The 21,415-nt window shown below is 34.1% G+C and overlaps 1 protein-coding gene across 1 annotated transcript in view; it reads left to right on the forward strand.

Annotated features, from left to right (window-relative positions):
- The window catches only part of LOC102801569 (hypoxia-inducible factor 1-alpha inhibitor-like), a 32,183-nt gene extending 17,827 nt beyond the window's left edge, over positions 1–14,356 (forward strand). The window contains exons 3-8 of the mRNA XM_085493508.1: positions 3,515–3,663; positions 4,802–4,947; positions 5,172–5,278; positions 7,809–7,872; positions 9,293–9,403; positions 13,952–14,356. Of these exons, the coding sequence (XP_085349634.1) occupies positions 3,515–3,663; positions 4,802–4,947; positions 5,172–5,278; positions 7,809–7,872; positions 9,293–9,403; positions 13,952–14,017 (643 nt within the window). The 3' untranslated portion in view covers positions 14,018–14,356. The remainder of the gene's footprint in view (positions 1–3,514; positions 3,664–4,801; positions 4,948–5,171; positions 5,279–7,808; positions 7,873–9,292; positions 9,404–13,951) is intronic.
- The last annotated feature ends 7,059 nt before the right edge of the window (positions 14,357–21,415 follow it).

Below are 21,415 nucleotides of genomic sequence, written 5' to 3' on the forward strand. Positions count from 1 at the left end.
CGATCGAAAAATACTATAATTTGTGTAACATTCTCACCGGGCATTCTTAGCATTGAGATCGAGTTACAAGACCGAAAGTTACTTTAGTTACTTTTTCACTTTAATTCAGAAATTTCGATGAAAATAATAGTCATTTTGTGTCGTCATAAACGTCAACATGCGGGTTTGCATGATGAGCACGGGCGATTACTTCATAATAATAATGATTGGCATAGAGTTTTTTCTGAGAAATTTCCCGTGAAAATTTATTCACAGGATGACTTGTGTTCTAGGCAGTGAACTTAGTGAACTTTTGAATGATGACTATTTTCCCCACTGTTAACAATGTGAGTTTATCATGAATATGAAAAGGTTCTGGTGTCTACATTGTATATTTTATTGTGATGTTTTGTTGTACCATCATAAATGGTACATTTTGTGGAGCAGACTGCCTAATTTGATGTCATGAAATTACACACAAAATTAGAGCTCAGGTTGCTACCAGCAAGCACCATTTTCAGCATGCTGTTCTTGTTTTCGGCGGACGACAAAGGGGACAGCTTCCTCTCTTCTCTTTTTCCCGTTGTGCTCGGTCGCGGGAAAATGCTCCGCAGTTTCCAGACAAAGTTTACTAATACTTTTTTTCTTGATTAGTAAATTTACTATTACCTAGCAAATTCCAGAGAGAGCCCAGCTCTGTCGAAGATCGGCCGGCCGATGTGAGCCGTGAAATAAAGAAATTAGAGTTCAAAATAAAATCGTTCGATTTTTGTGGCAGATGTTCGAGGCGCGTCTTTCATGCATCTCGCGAGATCTCGCAGTTGAACGGAAAATCATCTATTTTGCTATATTATGTATAGTCTTGAGCACAATGGCGTGAAGGAACCGTACCAACGCTTTCTGTGGAATGTTCAGCATGAGAATCCTGTTAAGGTGTTTAGCAGTGTAATTCTGTTGAAACACATCTAATAAATTTCAGAAAACAAAGCTGAACTCTGGTTGAGTGATATGTTGGTCTTTTTACTGTTTTTTGAGTATCACTAAACAAGTTTAAGCGTTCACCATTTGAATCTTCAAATTTGCCGGTGGTAGAAACTGATTCAGCACGCTCAGTCAATGCTTGCAGAATGTAAATGCATATCAGCTATACCATAATACAGAGATGAAATGACCTTTGTTGTATAACAATTCTCTATGTCAGAAATGAATAATTGTATCACTATTGTACCACCTTCAACAACTGTTACACCACGTCTACTGATGTAATCTAACATCATACTTATCACATCAACTTCAATTAACACATTTAAAGAGGTCATTTCTTTCTTCTGTGTTTTCTTTAAATTGTTCCTTTCATAATCAATCAGCTTTTCGTTGGAATATTTGGTGTTTAGCTCATAAGAGATCACTTATGAGCTAAACACCAAACTCATTTACAATGACTTGTTAATCCCTGTTTGGACAAAGTCTGAAATGGAAACTTATATAGTTTAGTCTGTGTGTGTGTGTGCATGCATGCATATATACATACAGAGATGTATCTCAGGCATACCTTGACTGACTCTCTGCAAACCTTGAACATACTCTGTACTTAACACCCATTCTAATACATATGCACATGTGATGATTTGTAATTACCGCAAGTCAAAGATGGGCAACTGGCGTCCATATTTTTCATAAAAAAACATTTCGATCAGATATTTGGATATGTCGGAAACCAGATCTTGGGAATGTATTGTCTGCTTTTCTTCACACGTAAGAATAACTATTATGGGTAGTCGATGTATGTCACTTCAATTTGTAAATTTGACTCAAGATGGCCATTTTGTTTTTTTACAAATTGCATTCTAGACATTGTTTGTCATACATGCTTTTCAATTAACTTCCAACTTTACACATAACAGACATCATGACGTACATACAATAATTTTGTCATCTTATCAAAAATGACTGACTGACTGCAATTCCAGAACTAGATCTAGGTGGTGTATTGATGAATTTTGTTCATACTTGGTATATGCATTTAAAATTATTGCACTTCATTTAGTTTTTCGAATCAAATTGAAAATGGCCGACTGGTGGCCATTTTGTTTTTAATGACTGGGTTTCTGGAGCTGTATTTCTGCCATGCTTTGACTGATTGTGTTTAAATTTTATACATGTACCAGTGTATACATTATACATCTTGTGGCACATATGTATGTGTAACTGTTTTACCATTAGATTCAAGATGGCCGAATGGTGACCATTTTAATGTTAAAGTTCATTAAAATCAAGCATTCCGTTTATTCCAGAATTATGTATGGATGGATTTTGTTTAAACTTGGCATGTACATTAAAAGACCTTGATGCATGTCACTTTGGTTTTTTAAAATTGCCAACTGTCAGCCCTTTTGTTTTAATGAGCATTCATTCAAGATTCAAAATGGCTGAATGCAAATGTTGTTCTAGAGCCGTGCCATACATTGGCTGATTTCAATCAAACAACTATATTATATATCATGTAATTTGTTCCATGTCCTGATTTAGAATGGTTGACTCATTCTTATTTTGTTTACTATTTCACTAACAAAGACTCTGTCATGTTATGAAGTTACTTGTTAACAATGATGTTAACAACTATTATGAATAGTCTTAAAGCGGGGGATTACGCCAGATGACCATATCGTGTCATTGTTTACAAACAAGTGTCTACCCATGAGCCTTTGCATTTTTAGCGTGTGTTGTTATCGTCGCTTGGGACTCAATTCCCGCATGTGCGCAGGTGACGACCCTCCCACTTTAACCAATATTGTGTAGGTAGGCAGTTTTATTTGCGAAATAGACTACAAACAAAAACATGAACAAGCAAATTGTGTTATCACAGCATTTCTAGTAAGGGTATATACTCACTTGTATAGATATGCTTGTGAATTGTCAAGATTTTTGTTACTTGACATTAATTTATTGGGTGTGACTATAAGTCAGTAAGGTTTGCTTACTCATTCTGGACACCTGGTATAACCGCTGAGACGTCAGTTGTTGTCTATTTTGTTAACAGTGATCTATGTCTTGTGGACCTATAGCAGCCCTGTGTTGCTTTGCATGGCATCAAGCACATCTATTTACATGACACAGATGCTAGGATACTAAATACATGTATGTAGGGTACTGACTGACTGTGACATTTACATGACCTGGATGCCTCTATATTTTGAATTCAGTATCTTTTGTAGTATGTACATAACCTCAAAATAAATCATTAACTTTCAAGTTAAAAGATAAATATTCTATTCTATTCTATTCTATTCTATTCTATTCTATTCTATTCTTTTTTATTCTATTTTATTCTATTCTATTCTATTCTATTCTATTCTATTCTATTCTATTCTATTCTATTCTATTCTATTCTATTCTTTTCTTTTCTTTTCTTTTCTTTTCTTTTCTTTTCTATTCTATTCTATTCTATTCTATTCTATTCTATTCTATTCTATTCTATTCTATTCTATTCTATTCTATTCTATTCTATTCTATTCTATTCTATTCTATTCTATAGAATGTATTTACAACAAACACTAAGTGAAGGTGTTGGTCCCAAGATAGTAGCAGATTTTCTTGGTTTTGACTGGAGTTGGGCAACACAGCATCAAAAAAAGAATGGCTGGGGTCCACTAACATCAAATTTATTACTTATAGGAATGGAAGGTAAGATACTAAATTTGCTTTATGAATTATATTTTTGACTTCTTCCTAAAAAATCACATGTAATTTGATACATTGGTATATATTGTTGATGTCATGAAGACATTTCAAATTTCTTATCTTGATGAATATTTTTTGGAACAAATTATATTTGCAAATTTTTCTTGGTTAGTTATTGTATGTGTTGCATGTAGTTACAGTTGGCGAACTTACCTCAGATTTGTTTATCTTCTATTCTCTAATTTTTGTTAATGTCAACAAAATTATATTTTTGACTTCTTCTTGAAAACTGCTAGTCAGATTGCATAAATATTTTATAAGTACAAAATGTAGGTGAGTCGGGTGGACCTACTTCAGATCTGTTAGTTGTAACCCAATTTCAGTAAATAAACTCGTGCATCAGTGGAGATTTCTCAACGGACAATTAAGTTTTCACTAATTATGCATTGTTTATTTGTGTAGTAACAGCTTTGTTGTGCAAAACTAAAATTTGAATTTAATCACATCACCTGAATCTACCTTTCCCACCACCTTCAACTCAGCCATGGTTGGAGAATGCATAATTTCATACACTGTAGAATACTTTATTTTCACTTGGAATTTATTTTCGGTGAAGGGATGATTCCGTGAAAATAAAATCCAGCAAATATACGTTTTTTTCCTATATTTCACATTAAACTCATCAAAAATCAGTGAAAATAAATTCCATACAAAACGCCCAAAAAAATTAATTAATTAAAAAATTAATTCCAGCGAAAATAAAGTATTCTACAGTACTACCTCTGTGTGGATTCAGTGTGTTTCACAGTTATGGCATGGCAATAACTTTGATTGTATTAAACATTCTATGTAGGGAATGCTCAGTAGCTGAGTAGCTAGAGACTCACCATATATAGTATTGATACGATGTGTTCATTCTAGTCATGCATGCAGTGTATGTTTACGATTTTTTTAACATATATTATTTAACTTCCTGTATATTCGGTTTTATTTCTGTACTTAACTTCTTATGTTAGCAGCAGCAATGAGTTAAATATAAATGTAAATATTAACTAACTGTGTAATGCATGCTTTGTGTTGAAACCAGTGCTCATACAGGGAAACAAAGTAGATTTAAAAACACTGGTATTCTCCATTGCAGGCAACATTACTCCTGTTCATTACGATGAACAACAGAATTTTTTTGCTCAGGTTTGTGGTTACAAAAGATGTATTTTATTCCATCCTCGTCAGTTTGGTTGCCTGTATCCATTCCCAGTGGATCACCCATGCGATAGGCAAAGTCAGGTAAGAAGTATTGTCATGCTGCCCTCTAGGGTTCACTATTGTTGAATATCAGGTGTTCATTAAAACATTGGGACAAGATAATTGTTTTAGTAGTTAATATTACATTAATGAATGGAATATCAGAAAAAAATGTATTTTTTTGTATTAATCATTTTCAATTTCTGAGAATTACACCTAAAAATATTGCATGTCTATTTATATTGCTTGGACTTGATTTTTTACAGGTAGATTTTGAGAAACCAGATTATGTAAAGTTTCCAAGAAATAAAGATGCTCATGCAAAAGAAGCAATAGTTGGTCCTGGTGATGTTTTATATATACCAATGTACTGGTAGGTTACCATTTCAATTCTCTTTGTCTTAGATATAGTCTTTTTAAGATATTGTGTATGACAGGCACATTGGTACAGTGCCTGGAATCTTAATGTTTCTCAATATATGATAATTGAAGAATGGTGATTGTCACTAGCACTTGTAATAGAATGCCTTCAAATTGTGTTAAATGAGCTGTACACATTTGACCCACTTGTATATACATTGTATGTGTAGTTTGAGACACGTAATTAACACGGGCTAATTAGGTATATCCTATCACAGTCCCTCCACACCTGGTTGGGAAACGCTATTGTTCTAAGGTGTGAATTGCCAGAGTCCCATGTACAGTGCGTGCTGCATCTTAGAATTTTCTTTGAGCTTGTTTGAAGCACTTCTTTTCTGTTTTCTTTTCTGCATAAGTGCCAGGAAGGTGTTCATTTCAGTCATTAATTTTGCATTCGATTTTGCCATAGGTGTTATGTATGAAACAAGATGGCTGTTTTGTGTCGCTAACAAACAATGTTGTTCCGTGAGAAATAGGAACAAATACAACTTAAAAGATGGAATTATTTGTAGCTTTTAGATAACCAAACTGATTTTATTACCTTGCCCGTACCATCAAAGATGGAAGGGAAAGGTGTATTAAGAGACAAATTTCTGTCCGGCATTGTCGTTGTTGTTGTCGTCGCCGTCGTTGTTGTCGTCGTCGTTAATAATTGTTATTGTGTGCACAATAACTTTACTAATTCTATTCCAAACTTTATCAGACTTGGTCACCATATTCATGAGTATAAAGTCTTCCCTGAGTTTGAACAACAGATGTCCTGTATGAAAATATCATGCAAACATTGAGAAAATCTGATTAAATATTTTGACTGTTTCTACTTGACTGATCACTGGTGATACACATTCAAAGGTCACTGTTGTCAGTTGAAATATGCATTGTTGTATGTGTTCAATGATGCAAATGATTTATCTTGTAATAATATCCTTGGTAATGTATCTCAGAATCCCATACTGGGTTTCAAAACCAACTCATGGAGAGATTGTACAGTCTGATACACATTTGCAAACCTACCAATAAAATCTTTACAGAAAAACAAGATGTCAGAAAATTAATATAAGCACTCCTATGAACTGGGTGCCTAACTTTGATCAAGATCTGAAGCTAATAGAAAATCTGTTTAGTTCAAAGTTATCAAATCAAAAACAATACATAAAAAATACATTAAAATGCATCCACATTTTGAAAAGAAAATAGTACTAAAAAATTTGTATTCTGTACTTGACAAACAGTTCATTCGACAAATGAAAATTCACAGGAATTTGTTAACAGCTATTAGAACATAATGATAGAGCTTTTATAATACTAATTTAAAAACGCACTTCAAAAACAAAGATTGCAGTGTTTGATGAGGTAGATTCTCAGGAGGCAACAGTACTGTTGACTTCTCTCTCCACTTGACACCAACTAACTATTTAAGTTGATTTGCATACAAAGCAGAGCTTGCAACATGATAGCTATTCATAGAGGGTGTTTTGTCATGTTACTTCATGTGTGCTTAGCAGAATTTTTTGTTTTCAAGATAGTGACACCCTCAATGAGAGTATCCGATTGTATTGACCCTCTTATATGCATTTCAGCTTAAACTATCATATAGTTAGTACTATTTTGTGGTTAGATATCCTAAAAAATGACAAATATTATTTCTTATTGCTGCTCTTATTTTTCATTCGTTTTTTTCCGGTTTCTGATCGATGTCGACAACTGTGGTGGTGACGGTGTAGTCTGTGTTTTTGTTCACATCCTCTTTGTGCATATATTCTGCATCCAAATACTGAGGTCCTTCTTCCATTATTTCATCCCAATCAATATCACTGACAAAGAAATCTTCGTATTTTCCCCACATTTCGTTAAAATAAAATACCTGAAAGTCAAAAAGTTGAAACTTGACAGCAGTGAAATAAATATGTGCACACCTGCACAGAAATGAATCACAAGGTATTCTGGGTGAAAATGATGTCATACTCTATGCTAATTTTAAGTTAATGTAGAAAGTTTGGGGATTACCGGTGAGCTACTTTGACGAATGCAAAACATGCATTGTGTCAATAGAACTCAGAGCGTTTCCTAACCAGGTGTGGACGGACTGTGATCCTATTTACACTGATAGTCATATCTCTAACTGCCATAGCCTGATAATGGATCTTGACATAGCACCCTCTCAGGTTAAACTTGCATTACTTTGTTTTTACTATGGCTGGTAAAAAGGTTTGTGACTTCCCATTCTGATGGCCAATGGTGGTCAATTTGAGATCACTGGCGTGTGCTAAGATTCAGCATAAAGGCTATCTGTATGCATAGTAGTTCTACTTATTTGGACATTGCAACATTGCTACTGAATTTAGGGATTGCTACTAACACTATATGCATATTACGTCATTCCTTGCGTTAAGGCCAGGAATTAGACAGAGTGGTTCATTTAATGACATCGCCCTCTGTGGTGATAACTGCACTGCATGATATCTTTTGTTTTTCCTTTCAAGGTGGCATCAGGTAGAATCAATACCTAAAGGAGGTGTGACCATATCTGTCAATTTCTGGTTTAAGGTAGGTCAGCTACATCTAGAAGTGGTGTACTATTCACATGCTGGCTGTACATGGTAATTTAAATCAGAGAAAAGTTTCTGAAAAGTGAATATTTCCTTTTTATCCCAGCCTTCTTCTGTGTACATTAACCTCATACTGTGTTACATAATGTATCTGTTACCATAGCAATGGGTGATCTAAGTACTCCCCATAAGATTTTGTCAGATATAATATTCAATTCTCAGAAATATATTGTTGAACTTGAAGTCTATCCTCGGGGGCGGAGCTACGTCACAGACGTTCTACGTTGCTAAGACGCGCATCACTGTACCACGTATTTCTATGGACTTTGTGCGCGCTGCTGTGGAACGCCGGTGGAGCCGGTGAAAATTCAAGAAAACAACACAAACTCAACTTTGAAGTAATCCTGAACAACCAAATTCATATATGTTACACACGTAGGGCTAATCTTGTTACACTGTTCAGGGGACTCTCAACAACCTTCGCAAAGTACCGTTTTCTGCGAGTTTTTGGTCTTTGTTTTCACCGCGAGGGTTACCAAGCGGTAGAAAATGCCCGGATGTCCGCCCCTGAGGATAATATAATAATGTAGTCCACAAAACTGTTATGAAATCAAAATATGACAGTATCTTTTCTTCATGCATTTTAGTTTTGTATATTCAAAACAAGTAGTGGGAAAAAAAGATTGTATTACTTATTGTATTAGATGAAGGTCTGACCTTGTCCTTTTTATCTCCAGCGTGAACTCTGTTTCTAGTGGTTGCAATACCTCAATCAATTGTTACTTTGTTAATCTTTTTCAACCAGTTTTCATCTCAGCTAAGTTCAATATTTTCCAGGATATTGGTAAAAATGTAATCTAAAATTGTCTTTTAAAATCTTATAAATAAAATGCCTACGAAATTCAATTCTTTAGTATTCCTGTACGAATACTATTTGATTTCTATAGTAGTCCTATAAGAATACTATTGGATTTCTTTAGTTGTTCTAATAGAATAATATTGAGTTTCTTATGTGCTTCTATACTCATTCTATTTGATAATTATGTTTTTGTCAACACACAAAACATCAGGTTATACCTATCAGTACCACACATTCGTTTAGAATTACTTAACAAATTCAATAGTACAATGTATTTCTTTAGTAATCCTATAAGAAAGGGGCCAAAATACTTTAGAGTCTTATAGGATTCCTTTAGGATTGGTCTTAATGGAAAATTATAGAATTCCTATAGATATTTTAAGATATTTTCTTAAGGGCTGAAAAAAATCTGTTTAGTTCAAAGTTATCAAATCAAAAACAATACATAAAAAATCAATGAAATGCTTACGAAATTCAATTTTGATGTGAGTTACATAATCCTATATTGTTAAAAGCCTAATTGGAGCCGTGACATTTGTATATCAATGTTCTTTTCCAGTCTGGTCCCACTCCTAAAGAAATAATGCATCCCCTGAAACCACAACAAAAAGTGGCAGTAATGAGAAACATTGAGAAGATGCTGGGAGAAGCTTTAGGTGACCCCAAAGAGGTGAGTTGCAATGCATGCTGGGAGAAGCTTTAGGTGATCCCAAAGAGGTGAGTTGCAATGCATGCTGCGGGAAGCTTTAGGTGATCTCAAAGAGATGAGTTGCAATGCATGCTGGGAGAAGCTTTAGGTGATCCCAAAGAGGTGAGTTGCAATGCATGCTGGGAGAAGCTTTAGGTGACCCCAAAGAGGTGAGTTGCAATGCATGCTGGGAGAAGCTTTAGGTGACCCCCAAAGAGGTGAGTTGCAATGCATGCTGGGAGAAGCTTTAAGTGACTCCAAAGAGGTGAGCTGCAATGCATGCTGGGAGAAGCTTTAAGTGACTCCAAAGAGTAAGCTCTGATTACTGTACTATATATGGAGCATGGGAAATTCATGTTTTTATTTCTGAAATCTAATGTGGCCAAATAAAAACATTTTTGACTCCCATGTGCGAAGCACAAAATGGGAGTCTTTGCAGTTAGTGTGTCTGTATGTGTGTATGTGTGTATGTGTGTATGTGTGTATGTGTGTGTGTATGTGTGTATGTGTGTCCGACTGTTCCACTGCTATCTCAAGAACCATACATCGGTTTTTGATGAAACTTGGTGCATAGATGCTCTGGGCCAATGCGCAGATTTGATTAGGTTTTGGTAAAAATCCATGCTCGTTAATTACCTAATTTGCATGATAATTAGCTAATTTTTAGCTGTTCTATGACTGTTCCACTGATATCTAAAGAACCACTCATTGGATTTTGATGAAACTTGGTACATAGATGCTCTGAACATATGCGCAGATTTGATTAATTTTTGGTAAAAATCCGTGCATATTAATTACCTAATTTACATGATAATTAGCTATTTTTTAGTGGTTCCATGACTGTTCCACTGATATCTAAACAACCACTCATTGGATTTTGATGAAACTTGGTACATAGATGCTCTGAACTAATGCTAGGTTTTGATTAGTTTTTGGTAATAATCCGTGGATACTAATTACCTAATTTGCATAATGATTAGTCAATTTTCGGTTTTTCCACTGATATCTCAAGTACTAATCATCACATTTCAAATGAAACTTGGTACATAGATGTCATACGACACTGCACAGACCTGATAGTTTTTATGGTAATATCAGTACATATTAATTACCTAATTTGCATAATTAATTAATTTTCAGCATTTGATATAAGTAGTTAGCATTACATTTCAATGAAACTTGGTACTTACATACTCAAGGACTATGCAGAGATTGATTGTTTTCGATAAATATTTGTGCATATTAATCACCTAATTTGCATAATTAGTTAATTTTCAGCTTTTCCATGGGTATCTCAAGTACTAATCATCGCATTTCAATGAAACTTGGTACATAGATCCTTTAGGACTATGCAGAGACCTGATTAGTTTTAGGGTAAATAATTGTGCATATTAATTACCTAATTTGCATAATTAATTTTCAGCTTTTCTACTGATATCTAAAGTACTAATCATTTACATTTCAATGAATCTAGAATTATGCAGACCCAATTAGTTTCCGGTAAATATTTGTGCATATTAATCACCTAATTTGCATAATTAACCAACTTTCACACTGATATCTCAGGTACTATACATCACATATCAATGAATGTACATGGATGCTGTAGGACAATAGACAGACCTGAATAATTGTGGGTTACAATCTGTACATATTAATTACCTAATTTGCATAATTAACCAATTTTAAGCTTTCACACTGATATCTAAAGTACCGTAAAAACTCCGAAATTTCGACCGGTTTTAAATAATTGGCGTTAGAAATGTGACATGTTTTTAGAGTCGTGGCCGAGTTGTAACTCAAAATCTAAACAAAGTCATCAATCAGTGAGTATTATGACAAGCAAAACAAAACATCAAGACGCGCAGAAGAGGTCAGCACAAAACTAATAGGTCAAAAGACAAAGCTGTCTCGCACTACCTAGGAAAACTTGCGAATGTTCGAAGTACAGGTACCCATTGGACAAAAGATACATGGAAGTTTAGCAAACTATCTCCCCGACCCAGTGCAATGTATCCGGTCAGAATCAAAGCTCACGTGTCCCTTATTTGAGGGACCAAATTCTGCCGTAAATTCGCCCTTGGATTAAAAAATAAAATGGGATTTAAGAAAATAAAATGGGACTTTTAAGGTGTATTTTGGCGTCATTTTTCGGACATTTCAATCAATCCTGCCGGCTAAAATAGAGTCTAAGTTTTACCGTAGTCATTGACGTCTGTCTATTCAAGAGTACACGTGTATGATTTTTATCGTGACTAGCGTGAGCGGGTAAGCTTCCTTTCGAGAATGAGCTGTTATCACTGTGAACAATGTTAAATTATTCTTCAGATGACCAGTTTATTTTTTAAAAACAACTAATTTTTTTATTTAAAAAAAAATCATGCCGTTTTCGCATCAAAATCCAAGCCAAAATATCGTACTACAACATCAATCTCTTCGCATTGCGTTCAATAACATTAACATATTTAAATAAGCTATGGTAATTTGAACACGTTGGCATCATCCAGCTTTTTGATTGGTTAATTAGCGATTTGACCTATTTGACCTAAGAGAACATGGCGGATATCCTACAGCATCAAACGTTTATACGAGACCGGAATCATTCGCTTACGATGAAACTTAGTTGACTTTTATTTGTATTTCATAACCATTCAACAAATTTATTTTGTGTACATTATTATAATCACTACTGAGTACAGTAATAATCAACAATTCAGAAACGCAGCATGCCGAGATTTTTGTGTTCGTTTTTATTTGAAACTTCGTTTATTTAGAATATATTTTCGTTACCAATAAAATAAAAATCTCTCAGTCAATCAGAAACCCGGATTCATGCCTTCGAGGAAGGTCCCGTTTGAACGCTCACATCGGTTTTTTTTTTCGTTTGGGGGAAAACTAAAACTGGTCGCAATTTTCGAATAAGAATGAGTCGGCAATTTTTAGTGGAGTCGAAAATTTGGAGGTAAATAAAACACCGAAACCCGGCAAATAAATAGCCAATCGAATTTTTAGAGGGGTCGAAATTTTGGAGTTTTCACGGTACTAATTATTCCATTTCAATGAAACTTAGTACAAAGATGCTCTAGGACAATGTACAAACCTAATTAGTTTGGGGTAAAAATCTGTTCATATTAATTCCCTAATAAGCATAATAATTCATAATTTTTTGGTTCTAATCACATTTCAATTAAACTTGGAGACATAGATTTTCTGTTACATTGCGCAGACCTCATTAGTTTTACACTCAAATCTGGTCATATTAATTTTCTGATTTGCATAATAGTTTTCAGCTAAGTAATTTCGAATTATATTTAATGTGTCTCCAATACTCTCAGCACATGGGAGTTCTTTCTAAGCTTTCTTTGATTTGTTAGTTAAAATTAAGTACATTCTCAAGAATTAGAAATAAAATATTGCAATTGAGAAGAGAATCTCCACACAGGTCATTCACATGAAAGAACATGTTGCTACAACATAATTTGCATACTAGATGCACACAATCTTATATATATATATAGAAGTAGGATACCTAATGAGTGGCCGATGATATCAGATTTATTAAATGAATGTAGGGCTGAGAAAAAAAATATCTCTGTTGCTCGTTTCCGCACGCATCATTTTGAACTATGCGCATCAGACGTTTTTTGTCCTTTTAAAGCATTCCAAAATGCGCTTGTACTCGCACTTGTCTCAAATTTTCCCCATTTTAAGCTCAGTATTCAAAAAAAAAAAAAAAAAAAAATCGCCTCATTTTAAAATTTCCATGAAACAAGAAACAGATTTTTTTTTCCTGGCCTAGTAATTTTCATATATTCAGAGTCTTGGGTGAGTAACTTATGAAAATTATGACACAAGTTGATATCATGGATCACAAATTTTGCTGTTCTATTTATCATATGTATCTGTAACCCAAATGTTTCCTCAATATAAAGTAACATTGTTATTTATGTGCGTGTTCCAATTATATACTGGAACACAATTTTACTGTCACTGTATTGAAAATATCACATGGTTTTTGCTTGATACATGTGATTAAGTTGTACAGCAGTAATTCCATTTTCAATACTCTGCTGTTTCTCTTTTTTGTTTTGAACTGTGGAAAGATGCATGTGATAAATAGCCGTACAAAACGCAACAACCTCCATTACGTGTCAGTTGATACAATCACTGCACTGCCTCTGTTTATCTATTTCACCACCAGTTCACCTTCTCATCACAAATTCACAAAATAGTCCTGATTATAGTCTACAATTTCCTTCAGAAGATTGGGTCAAAAAAGCCAAATTTGTTGAGTGAAGACTGAAAACTGACTCAAATTTTGTCTGTTGGCTCCAAAATTAGGGTTCATTTCCAGAAATATTGAAGAAAATAAGAAAAAAGTGCAGACAAATTTGGACAAGAAAGTCTGGCGGTGAAAAGGTTATACATTGTGATGTTGTGATAGCCTCATAATCCCATAATATTTTCTCTTAAGTTGACGTCTTAGAGTCCAATATTTACTACAGGTGGCATGTTTTCTTTATTTTTTAGATTGGTCCTTTATTAAATACATTGATTGCTGGTCGATATCCAAACAGAAAAGACAATATGTCATGACATCTCAGCATGCATATAACCAAGATAAGTGGTTTGTGAACATCAAGGTGCTAATGAAATAGTAAGAAGCTCATCATATCATTCATGCCTGGTGTATGACTAGGCAAGAATTTGCATATTTAATTTTAAATTAGGTATTTTTTTCTGCCAAGAATCGTTTTAACCTCTACAAAAGAGTAGAATAGAGATTTTTATTTTTGTGTTATGAAGTCAGAGTTGGTTAGTACTGATGTACACCATTTTGTTGTTTAAATTATGGTCTTTTTAGTTTGTACAAGACAAAAAATAGTGAGCTATATACTGTAGAATACTTTATTTTCACTTGGAATTTATTTTCGCTGAAGGGATGATTCCGTGAAAATAAAACCCAGCGAATATAGTTTTTTTCCTATATTTCACATTAAACTCATCAAAAATCAGTGAAAATAAATTTCAAGCAAAACGCCCAAAAAGTCTTTTCAGCGACAATTAATTCCAGCGACAATAAAGTATTCCACAGTATATCATGATGTACCACAGCTCTTGAATTGGCCAATGAGTATTTTGTAATTTCTTTGATTACTGTTAAATCTGTATTAGAAGCCGAATCCCTAATAGAAATCATACCATTTTAATAGAAGCCGCAGCTTCTAATACAGATTTTACAATACGTGATGTAACCTGGTTATGGTATGTTATATGAAATCAAAGTATCCATAACTCTGAATATCCGACTACAAATTTAGTTATGCGCATTACCAATGACAATTTGATTGGTTGGAATCTCTTCGCTTTGGTACAAATTAGTTAAATTGTTACAGTCAAATAAACCACTCTTGGACACTACGTTTTTGAAATTTGACTATTGGTTGTTTTATTTATTTCCTGATTTTATTTCTGATTCTAATTTATGTTTCTTACTAGAAATTCTTTTATCTTTGAATGTGATTTGGCTCAGTGCTTTCAATTTTAAATAGGAAATATTGACAAAACATAGACATAACTTAATGCATTATTGGTTCTGATTTTAGAATACTGCCAAACTAGACTGTAATATCTACTTATTTATAATTGATGGAGCACTAATTAATACAGATATTCAGTACCATGAAGACTGGGCAGTTTTATCCTAAAGTATTGTAAGCAATGTTTGCCCTTTATCTTAGGAGTATAAACAAATCTTAAAATGATGTGGCTTGTTAGCTACATTGTATCTTTATAGAAACCATACATATTCAACCATATATCAACTAAATTATTATTGTCTTTACTACAATAAATCCCATCATACATTTCTGTTTCAAATTCTACTTCTGGTACATGCTAAACACAACTACCGTAACCTAGGGAGTACTTAATGTTCTAAATGCACCCTAGCGCACAGTGGCTGCATGAGTATTTACATGTGTAAATGAGTCATGCTATAGATTTGGGCAACAAGATCATTTTGTCTGAAATTTGAGCAATTTGAATGTTCTACACAGAAAGACAAAACAGTGCAACATTTTAATGTTAAAAACTGAATGCTGTACTTTTCTCACGATCATTTTGGTGAAACATTTTCTATGTACCGGTAATCAACTCTAGTTTGTTTGTTAATTTTTGGCAAAAAAAAAATATTATACAATAGTATAATAAGTTGAGAGTCTGTCCCATACACTTGATAATTCTGCATGTTTGTGCCAATTTAATCCTGATTTACATTCAGAAATTTTGGGGAAGTTTGTTCTCAGTGCTGCATCATTTTTATGTTTACTACTTATTGCCTTTCTACTGTAGTTCCTTTTAATAGTGAATTATAAATTATAATCATATTTATTATTCCTGCCTGAATGATACAGTAAAAACTTTTAATAATCGTCCTATTTAGGGATTTTGTTTTTTTTTTGCCTTGCCTGGGATATAATGAAAGGGAAGGTACAATTGTTGAAAGAAATGTTCATATCAATGTAGTTGTAAGAGTTGTTAATATTGCATGTGCTAGCAATAACCAAAAATGTTTTACCAAATCATTTTTTTTTTTAAATTGTATATTTTACAAAAATGCTGAAAATGTAGTTCACAAACTCTCATTAATTTAAGTCAGAAATAATTACATCAACAATTTATTGGAAGAATCCATGTTTGATTCCCTGTAGTAATTGTCTTTGTTGCTAGGTTAGCATAGCAACCATAGTGCATTTTAGTGCCCAGAAATTCTGTGTGCTTTTGTTTACTAATTAAGTGTGTAAATTTGTTATACTGGTAATCTGGTACTGTTGTAATACAGTACTAATAAAGGAAAACGTTCAGGCAACATTATGCACGGTTTTAGAGAAGTGCAATTTTCAATGAATATTCATGTACCCCGAAAAAGCAATTATTATATTGCTTGTGTTTAAAAAAAACCTACCAGACTATTTGTGAGAATTTAAAAAAAAGATATTATGAAATGACTTTCTGAGAAGACAAGGCTTAAAACGTTTTGCTATATGTTAATAGAGATGGCATCTCAATAGACGTGTTCTTTCTTAGCATATAGCTAAGAATAAAAGTGATATTGTATTGTCGTACTGAAGATTCACACAAATTCATACAAATTGTCATTGACTAACTTTCCATGACTGGTGGTGACCACATGATGATAATGTTCATTAGTTGACCATCACACAGTAAGTTTTCATTGATTGACCATACACAATATCGATTGTCATTGACTAACTTTTCATGACTGGTGGTGAGCACATGATGATAATGTTCATTAGTTGACCATCACACAGTAAGTTTTCATTGATTGACCATACACAATACCGATTATCATTGACTAACTTTTCATGACTGGTGGTGACTACATGATGATAATGTTCATTAGTTGACCATCACACAGTAAGTGTTCATTGATTGACCATGCACAATACTGATTGTCATTGACTAACTTTCTGTGACTGGTGGTGCCAACATGATGATATTGTTCATTAGTTGACCATCACACAGTAAGTTTTCATTGATTGACCATACACAATACCGATTGTCATTGACTAACTTTCCAAGACTGGTGGTGACCACATGATAATGTTCATTAGTTGACCATCACACTGTAAGTTTTCATTGATTGACCATACACAATACCGATTGTCATTGACTAACTTTCCATGACTGGTGGTGAGCACATGATGATAATGTTCATTAGTTGACCATCACACTGTAAGTTTTCATTGATTGACCATACACAATACCGATTGTCATTGACTAACTTTCCATGACTGGTGGTGAGCACATGATGATAATGTTCATTAGTTGACCATCACACAGTAAGTTTTCATTGATTGACCATACACAATACCGATTGTCATTGACTAACTTTCCATGACTGGTGGTGAGCACATGATGATAATGTTCATTAGTTGACCATCACACAGTAAGTTTTCATTGATTGACCATACACAATACCGATTATCATTGACTAACTTTTCATGACTGGTGGTGACTACATGATGATAATGTTCATTAGTTGACCATCACACAGTAAGTGTTCATTGATTGACCATGCACAATACTGATTGTCATTGACTAACTTTCTGTGACTGGTGGTGCCAACATGATGATATTGTTCATTAGTTGACCATCACACAGTAAGTTTTCATTGATTGACCATACACAATACCTATTGTCATTGACTAACTTTCCAAGACTGGTGGTGACCACATGATAATGTTCATTAGTTGACCATCACACTGTAAGTTTTCATTGATTGACCATACACAATACCGATTGTCATTGACTAACTTTCCATGACTGGTGGTGAGCACATGATGATAATGTTCATTAGTTGACCATCACACAGTAAGTTTTCATTGATTGACAATACACAATACCGATTGTCATTGACTAACTTTCCATGACTGGTGGTGAGCACATGATGATGATGTTCATTAGTTGACCATCACACAGTAAGTTTTCATTGATTGACCATACACAATACCGATTGTAATTGACTAACTTTCCATGACTGATGGTAACCATATGATGATAATGTTCATTAGTTGACCATCACACAGTAAGTTTTCATTGATTGACCATACACAATACCGATTTTCATTGACTAACTTTCCATGACTGGTGGTGACCACATGATGATAATGTTCATTTGTTGACCATCACACAGTAAGTTTTCATTGATTGACCATACACAATATCGGTTGTCATTGACTAACTTTTCATGACTGGTGGTGACTACATGATGATAATGTTCATTAGTTGACCATCACACAGTAAGTTTTCATTGATTGACCATACACAATACTGATTGTCATTGACTAACTTTCCATGACTGGTGGTGAGCACATGATGATAATGTTCATTAGTTGACCCACCACACAGTAACAATTTCATTGATTGACCACCAGACAATAATAATTTTCATTGATTTACCACCCCATAGTAACATTTTCATAGGTTGACCACCACACAATAGTAATTTTCATTGATAGACCACAATACAGTAACAATTTCATTGATTGACCACACGGCAATAATAATTTCATTGATTGACCACCATACAGTATCAATTTCATTGATTGACCACCACACAATGGTAATTTTAATTGATTGACCATCATACAGTAACAATTTCATTGGTTGACCAGCCTACAATAGTAATTTTCATCTCATTGTATTTTAATTGTTTCTAAGTTGTATGTACATTTTTTATTGTATATGTATGGGTGATTTTCAAATACTAATTATTGTATTTTATTCATTCATTGATAGATCATGTGAACTATTCAATTTTGACTGATAGAAATGTTGTCGATATCAGCGTTTTATAGCAATCGCGAAGAAAACATTTTTGGAAGGTCACTGACATTCCATGTCATATAACCACAGAGAAATTGATACTGCTACAAAATTATGAGATTACAAAATTAAAGCAATTGAGAGAAAAACATTTTCAAGTAGAAATCATGATCTATTTCTGATCTGTGCAGACATGTCATGCAGCCTGCAAGCCTATATTAGGTGCAAATAATGTTTGGAACTTTTAAACTTGTCAGACACAAAAAGCCATCACTGCATTAACTAGTTTTTTGTTTTGTTTTTCATTTTTTATAAAAATATTTGAAATAACTGATTCACCATGCTGTGTGTTTCAATCAATTGGATATATACCAGTAAGTTAAATAAAAAAACACATTTAATTTGGTCAGAAATAGTTACTGATTTGTTCAAATAATGTCTAAATTGCCATAGTGTTATGTGATACATAGCGGTCAACATGTTATTTCAGCTTATCTCACTATATGAAATTGCAGCTAATTCATTTATTCAAGGCAAAACTCAAACCAGTGATATTTGTTTTTGTGTCAACAAAAGCATCTGTACATGGATCACAATATAGTGTATTATTTTAATTTTTGCAGCCATGAAGCTTAATCCAGGAAATTTATCTTTTTTAATAATTCAATGAATATCTACCTCATATTAATACTGATTGGATTTATCAAGAAAATGTTCATAATAATTTGTTTTCTAAAAGTGATTTTAAGCATGTGGTTTTTTTCATTGAGGTATTTCTACAAACATTTTGGCAAAAGATTTATCCACCGACTCCACCATCAATCTATACAAATCATGTAGTGATATTTTTGTTGAGACTATTTTGAGTCCACAGATCTTTGCTTTGAAGTAAAATAATTTTATTAGAAACTTCTACAGTACTGTAATTTATTCATAAATTTTAAAACTTGGGGTGTTGTAATTATTTTTGTGAAATAGACAGCATGTGCTTAATTCTTTTTTTTACAGGATCTTTGTTTATTACGGACAAGATCGTTTGCCAAATAAAAGAAAAACTATTCCTTGTATCCATTGAGTTTTGAATGAGTGTTTTGCATGTACCGGTAAATTAAATCATCACTACAGACAAACTGGTCCTTTTCTCTCCATCAAATCCAAAACTTAGTCACATCTGTATGTCCAACATCATTTCTCAGGTCGATATGGGACTAACGTTAATGATTTCAGTTTCATTGGAAATAGACAAGACTTGCAGCCACATTAATCTCCACTGGCAACTAGCAGCAGCTTTAATCATGATTGAGATCTAGAAGCCACTTCAGTCACAGATATAGCAATCAATATTATCGACTAGTTACTTTAGTCATGACTCTGCCACTTTAGTCTTGATTGACAACTAGCAGCCACTTCAGTCACAGATAGCAGTCAGTATTATCAACTTGTTACTCGCTGCCACTTTAGTCTTGATTGACAACTAGCAGCCACTTCAGTCACAGATAGCAGTCAGTATTATCAACTTGTTACTCGCTGCCACTTTAGTCTTGATTGACAACTACCAGCCACTTCAGTCACAGATAGTAGTCAGTATTATCAACTTGTTACTCGCTGCCACTTTAGTCTTGATTGACAACTAGCAGCCACTTCAGTCACAGATAGCAGTCAGTATTATCAACTTGTTACTCGCTGCCACTTTAGTCTTGATTGACAACTACCAGCCACTTCAGTCACAGATAGCAGTCAGTATTATCAACTTGTTACTCGCTGCCACTTTAGTCTTGATTGACAACTAGCAGCCACTTCAGTCACAGATAGCAGTCAGTATTATCAACTTGTTTCTCACTGCCACTTTAGTCTTGATTGACAACTAGCAGCCACTTCAGTCACAGATAGCAGTCAGTATTATCAACTTGTTACTCGCTGCCACTTTAGTCTTGATTGACAACTAGCAGCCACTTCAGTCACAGATAGTAGTCAGTATTATCAACTTGTTACTCGCTGCCACTTTAGTCTTGATTGACAACTACCAGCCACTTCAGTCACAGATAGCAGTCAGTATTATCAACTTGTTACTCGCTGCCACTTTAGTCTTGATTGACAACTACCAGCCACTTCAGTCACAGATAGCAGTCAGTATTATCAACTTGTTACTCACTGCCACTTTAGTCTTGATTGACAACTACCAGCCACTTCAGTCACAGATAGCAGTCAGTATTATCAACTTGTTACTCGCTGCCACTTTAGTCTTGATTGACAACTACCAGCCACTTCAGTCACAGATAGCAGTCAGTATTATCAACTTGTTACTCACTGCCACTTTAGTCTTGATTGACAACTACCAGCCACTTCAGTCACAGATAGTAGTCAGTATTATCAACTTGTTACTCACTGCCACTTTAGTCTTGATTGACAACTAGCAGCCACTTCAGTCACAGATAGCAGTCAGTATTATCAACTTGTTACTCGCTGCCACTTTAGTCTTGATTGACAACTAGCAGCCACTTCAGTCACAGATAGCAGTCAGTATTATCAACTTGTTTCTCACTGCCACTTTAGTCTTGATTGACAACTACCAGCCACTTCAGTCACAGATAGCAGTCAGTATTATCAACTTGCTTCTCACTGCCACTTTATTCTTGATTGACA

Source organism: Saccoglossus kowalevskii, chromosome 19 (genome assembly GCF_978046115.1).
Source record: "Saccoglossus kowalevskii chromosome 19, keSacKowa6.1, whole genome shotgun sequence".
NCBI lineage: Eukaryota > Metazoa > Hemichordata > Enteropneusta > Harrimaniidae > Saccoglossus > Saccoglossus kowalevskii.